Source organism: Euphorbia lathyris, chromosome 3 (genome assembly GCF_963576675.1).
Source record: "Euphorbia lathyris chromosome 3, ddEupLath1.1, whole genome shotgun sequence".
Classification (NCBI taxonomy): Eukaryota; Viridiplantae; Streptophyta; class Magnoliopsida; order Malpighiales; family Euphorbiaceae; genus Euphorbia; species Euphorbia lathyris.
In genome coordinates this window covers 30,100,376-30,106,375 of record NC_088912.1, presented here as the reverse complement: position 1 = coordinate 30,106,375, position 6,000 = coordinate 30,100,376, and the positions used below count along the sequence as shown (strand labels likewise).

Sequence of the window (6,000 nt, the reverse complement as noted above, 5' to 3'; positions counted from 1 at the left end):
TTGATTTTCTTCAATAATTAGAGGTAATTTTTCTTCAATGGCTTTCACTTTTCAAGCCACTTTTTGTATGATATTCTAGCTTCTTGAATTCAAATTTTTTTGTTTATGTTGCTTAGACATAAACTGAATATTAGAATTTGGATTTTGTACTTCTCTAAATGTGGGAATATAAAATTATGATAAAAAAATTTATCGAACAGTTGTTTGAAATCATCAATGTCACAATAAATATTGATACTCTAGTCATTTTATGTATTGATAGAAATATGTTAGAACTATGTAGACATTGTTATTAGAGCATGTGCAATGGTTGCATTAGTTTGCTGTAAGACAAATTGTTGAATTAACCCATTGCGGGCTATTGTATCAAATGATGGAAAAAGAGATTTGTATCAGAAATGTGATACAAGGTGAGATTTTTTTTGTTAATATCCAAGGTGAGGTCCACGCCTCAATCAGCGGTTGAGATCGCGCCTCAGCTGGCGCGTGTGATACACGCGCGCATGAGGCGCGTCCAGCCGCAAATGTGGACTTTGTGCCATTTATTTATTATTTTATTTTTTAATAAAATTCGAAATAGCAGAGACGGGGGATGAGTCTTTAAAATATCAATTGTTTAAATATGTATATCCGTTGGTTTTGGTTTTGTTATTTAGTAATTAAATATACATAGACCCAACGGAGATAAATCAACGGTAACATTTTTTTTTTGAAAAATTTCATTATAAATACCTATTCATTTTTTTTTTTTTTATATCACCCAAATCCTTTACACAACAAATGAACTCACTTAAATCCTTTAGAAGTATGAAGAAACGTCAAGGCAATAAAAAATCCTCGGAGAAAAATCGTTATTCTGATTCGCAACACCCTAATCCTTTCCAAATGTCAAACCGAAATACTTCGAATATGCAAATATCTCTCATGAGGAGATCTCCGCAACCGGGATTTCCTCAAAATTACGGTAATTTTGTGCCAAACCCTCAAAACTTCTACCATCCCGATGTTCATTACGCCAATATGACCCAATATAACGATAGTCAACCGATGAACCATCACGTCCAAAATTCGGGTTATACTGATCCGTATCTTTCATTCAACAGTTCAAGAAGTTCATTTTCCGGATCACAGTCGCCAAATCTTGACTCGCCAAATCGGGATTCTGTCGATCTTGACGATTAAGACGACGAAGATGAAGAAGAAGAGATTGATGAATCACTTCTCGGTGAACCTGCTGCCGAGCCAACAAAGAAGCGAAAACAGTATAAATGGACACATGAACTAGAAGACTTATTATGTAAATGTTTTTTATCAATTTCTACAGACAACGTTGTTGGCTCGGCTCAGAAGGAAAGAACGTTCTGGACTCGAATAAGCACTATGTTTAACGAAAGGAGGTCCAGAAATTCGGAAGCACTCACAAGCGGTAAGGGTAAGAATAAATTTTTACGAATCAGTAGAGAAACCAATAGATTTGTTGGTTCATTTATGAAAGTGCAGAATTTACAATTAAGTGGAAAATGAGATAATGAACGCGTTGAACATGCTCGGTCTCTATACCGAGCGAAGTGGAACACGACATTCACCTATATCCATTGTTGGCGGGTTTTATGCAATGGACCTAAATGGCGGGACTATATTATGGCGAATGGGGGAACCGTTGGAGGTGAAGAGGTCGCCGAAACAGAAAAGAAACGTGAACGACCACCGGGAATTAAGGCGGCGAAGGCGGCGGCTAAAGACCTAGCGGTTCAGTTGCTTAATATGTTACATGTTCTAATATCCTTGTTTTTTTATCGTTCCTTTTTTCGTGCTTTTAATGTAATTTTCTCGTTTTTAAATCTTGTATTTTATTCCGTTTCGTATTCTCGTGTTTTATTTCAATAAAAAAATATTGTTTGTGATATTTATTATTTTTGCAATTAATTATATTTTTTTAATTAACTAGTTCGGTTCAAAATAATTATAGATATAATTGATGTTTATTTTTTTTAACCAATTTATAGATTAATGGAATTATTTAGATTAAATGATGAAATAATTAGATTAATTGTTTGGTTGTAAGAAATAATAATTTATTTGAAATGTGTAAAAGTTTTATGACATGTGGATCCTACCTAAAAAGTGATACAAATAGATTTTTTTGAAAAAAGTGGGTTTTTTTTTATATCATTCAAAAAACTTGTATCACCCATTGTGGGTGCTCTTAGTGTTTTTGAATCTAGAAAAGCTAGTTGACATCATTTTGAATAAGAAATTGAATACTTAAAGCAATTTTCTTTTATAGCGTTAATTTTTCTATTTTATTTTTTATTTGCATTTATTTATTAGGGTCCTCATTTAGTACTCCGCTCATGGGCCTCCAAAATCTCAGAACTGGCCCTGCTATTTAGGTTTCAAGCTTGGGTTTTCAAAGGGTAATTTTTGAAATGGATGCAAAACTCGATCCTTGATGCCCTACTCAGTCCTTCCGAATTTGGAGACACTATTAGCCATTGTACATCTCTCCTCCATTAACATGACTCTTAGCCAGTCAAATTCGTCCAGCGACAAGCTAATACGGTTGCTCATACACTTGCTCAAGTTTCGCATTTAACTATTTGTCTTGTTTTATAATTTGAAATGCCAAGTCCGAGCTTTATCATTGATGTAATGAATATTATTTGGCTACTGAGGCTCATCCATGCATTCTTCTTTCAAAAAGAAAACTGATTGTTTCAGTACTCATTCTAACTTTCATTTGTAGATTGTGTGAATTGTTTATTAGGATAAATTGCACCAATGGTCACTAAAGTTTGGAATATGTTTTACAAAAATTATTGAACTTCACCAAAAGGGATTGAGTACCTCAGGCAATATGCTCCGCCAGAGTAAGGATCTTGACATGCTTTTTCTTCCTTAGCTCATGTGGAACTGGCCCGAATACTCTGGTCCCGATCGGTTGACCTTGCTTATCAACCAACACAACAGCATTGTCATCAAACTTCACCTCGCTTCCATCACAACGGCCTCTCTGCATCGCAGCACGTACAACTACACCGTACACAACCTTTCCTTTCTTTACTTTTCCATTTGGCATAGCTTCCTTAACTGAAGCAACTATAGTGTCTCCCAATCTTGCCCCTTTCTTCCCCTTCAAAGCTTGTATGCACATAACCTTCTTCGCACCTGAATTATCCACAACTTTGAGAACTGTCCTCATTTGTATGAAAGTCCTTTGCTGCTGCAAATTCCAAAGTGAATATTAAGGAACAAATTTGACCAAAGATACAAAAACACTTTCAGGAAATTATTTAAACCAACCTGAGACATGATGTTATTGTTTATAATCTGATGCGATGAGCCCAATAAACCAGAAACATTGTTGCCAAGACCTCCCAACAATGAACTGCTGGCTAGTCAATTCGTACAACAAATCAAAAGAAATCCAATTAGGTTAACTATCATTCGCACCATTTAACCGGATGAATCAAAAACTCGTATATTATCTTTGTAGGGAAAAATGCCACAGAACAAATTACAATTTAAGAAACATGAAATCATCTCAAAATTGATATGTTTCACATGTATTGATCAATCAAAAAGATATTATTGACTGATATATTCTAGAAGCCACACGATGTATTATTCCTCTAACTTTCATGATTTTACAGCATGAAGTATATGTCCTTAATGAAGTAATGCATAATTTTTCACTTCTCCATGGCCATAATGGCGTTTCGAATGAATCATAGAGATTTCTAGTTCAGCATAAATAACATCATTAAGATCGGTAGATGCATGGACAGGACGCTTGGATGATGATATTTCAGGATTTGCTAATCATCATTTACCAACTCAACAAGTTATATTGTGCATAAAAAGTTGGGGGGATTATGCATCCTAATTTTCAGATCAGCATCCTCAAGAAAAGTATAATTCACTCTCCTAAAAAAATCATCCTCTTCCGATATGTGATCTACTACACGACATTGATTGTTATGCAAAAACTGGTTCATCCACAAACATTAGATGGAGAAAAATTCAGAGCACCAGACTTATAATACAAAGGCAATATAAGACCCAAAAATGGACACATGAACTTCTAATTCAAGTAGCGATCAAGGAGGAAAACAAATTTCAAGGCTCAATGCAATTATAATCAAACAAAAATAAAACCTCAACCAGCGAATTTCAGCAGAGGAGAGAAATCAAACAGAAATAGGCATCTAAATTAAGAATCTAGAACAGAGGAAGCGCGAATAGAACCAAATTGCAGTAAAGAGTCGTACCGCGGGAACATTTAGAAATTAAACTTGCAGCCATTTTCGTTGGAAGATTGAAGCTTGATCTCTATTCTCTAGAAAACAAAAAATAATAAAAAAAAGAAAAAGATTCCTAAAATAACGTTATGAACTGAATTATACGAAATGAATGCTTCGAAAAACCCTAAGGCCCGAAAAACCCCAGCATAAACCCAGTGATTATGGGCCCAATCGTTACATAGAAAACTCCAGAGTAGAGAATGCTCTCTATTCAAATTTCAATATTTGAAATATTTTTTTTGAATCAATATTTGAAATATTAATAAATTATTCTTCAAGGTAGATTATAATCTGGATAAATTAATATTTGATAAATTAATAATTTTGATTAAATAATAGTGTTTTTAGTCCCGACTTAAGCTTATAGGATAAAATAATAACCTCGTTAAATACATAACATAATAATTTTTAAAAAACTTCATGAGGTATAAACTACACTTTCCACATTCTTCTCATTTTGAAGCAAGTAATTTTTCAAAATCTCTACGGCAAGAAAAACCTCTTTGGAGAAATATGCGGTACAACGTTACTATCATCTAGTTCTTTATTGTCATCATCTTCCATACACATTACTCTTTGAATAATTTCTTCGTTTGTAGGTGATTCCATTAAATTTTCATTTTGACTAGGATAATTCAGAATAAGATCTAAATTAATGGCATTTCTGTAATGTAGATTAGAAATCATTTTTATAAACTAATAAATATTAATTTATCAATAAATTTATAAAATATTCATTTATCGATAAATTAATAACCTCTTATAAGATGATAATTTTACAAGTCCCACAGATATTCATTTGTAAAGGTTTTGTCGTACACAAATAATTTATTCTTTTTTGTTCCCTTACCTTCAAATAAATAATAATAAAAATTCTATTGTTTTTTTAAATAGAAACGACCTTGTTTTTTTTTTTTTACTTTAGAGTCCATTTGTTGTTGTTTGCCGTTGGAAAAGCAGGTATGTCTGTTGTTGGAAAAAAACTGATTTATGTATAAAACATTATCAAATAATTCTCTAACCAAATACCTAAAACATAAGGAAAAAACTAAGTTTACAAACACCCCCATATTCGTTTGGTGGTTTTTTCTCGAAAGAATACTATATGATTACATAAAAACTCATATTTGAATCAGGATAGTTATGATGAAAATTTAATAGTTAGAAACCATGAATTTACCTTTTTTTTAAGAAATTTACCCTATTTCTTTTTTTTTTTAAATGAAAATTTACCATATTTCTTAAAATGCTAAATTAGGGTTTATCATGATTTTGCATTTTATATTCATAATTATAATATTACATACAATACAATCAAAACGAACATATCAATGCTATCAAATCGTGATTTACTGAATTTATATGTTGTCTTGAAATGGTCACTCAACTTCAATTTGTTTCAATAAAATTTTCTCAAAATGATTACTCAACTTCAATTAAAAGGCATTGGGATGATATGATAACATAGATGACATGTCAGCATGAGCCAACTCAGATCTCGAACCGAATACATATGCGTCACATGGCTGCCACATGTCGATTATTTTTATGAAAAATAAAATAAAATTTAGTTTTTTTTAGATTTTTTTTTTTTTTTTATCGGGTCACTTTATTCGTTGAATTCTTGCATTTATAAATAGTTAATTGCCTACTATGTATAAATGAACATATATGGTACTTTTTTCTAAAAAAAAAT

General features: G+C 32.2%; 1 protein-coding gene across 2 annotated transcripts; it reads right to left on the bottom strand.

The window, feature by feature from the left end:
• Positions 1–2,712: 2,712 nt before the first annotated feature.
• LOC136223327 (large ribosomal subunit protein uL14mz) lies at positions 2,713–4,429 on the bottom strand. Of its 2 annotated transcripts, none has more exons than XM_066011258.1 (3): positions 4,272–4,429; positions 3,304–3,395; positions 2,713–3,223 (listed from the first exon to the last, which is right to left on the bottom strand). In XM_066011258.1, the coding sequence occupies exons 1-3, from the start codon at positions 4,303–4,305 to the stop codon at positions 2,849–2,851; spliced, it is 501 nt and encodes a 166-aa protein (XP_065867330.1). In that variant the 5' UTR covers positions 4,306–4,429; the 3' UTR covers positions 2,713–2,848. The 2 variants fall into 2 exon arrangements, with proteins under 2 accessions (XP_065867330.1, XP_065867331.1); XM_066011259.1 differs by having other exon boundaries at positions 2,713–3,220.
• Positions 4,430–6,000: the final 1,571 nt, after the last annotated feature.

What these genes read in the sequence shown, in the direction of transcription:
- LOC136223327 (XM_066011258.1), bottom strand. Translation starts at nt 4,305, where the DNA reads ATGGCTGCAAGTTTAATTTCTAAATGTTCCCGCG. An exon ending in AATTTCTAAATGTTCCCGCG is followed by an intron (nt 3,396 to 4,271) that starts GTACGACTCTTT and finishes CGAATTGACTAG; the next exon opens with CCAGCAGTTCATTGTTGGGA. An exon ending in ACAATAACATCATGTCTCAG is followed by an intron (nt 3,224 to 3,303) that starts GTTGGTTTAAAT and finishes TGGAATTTGCAG; the next exon opens with CAGCAAAGGACTTTCATACA.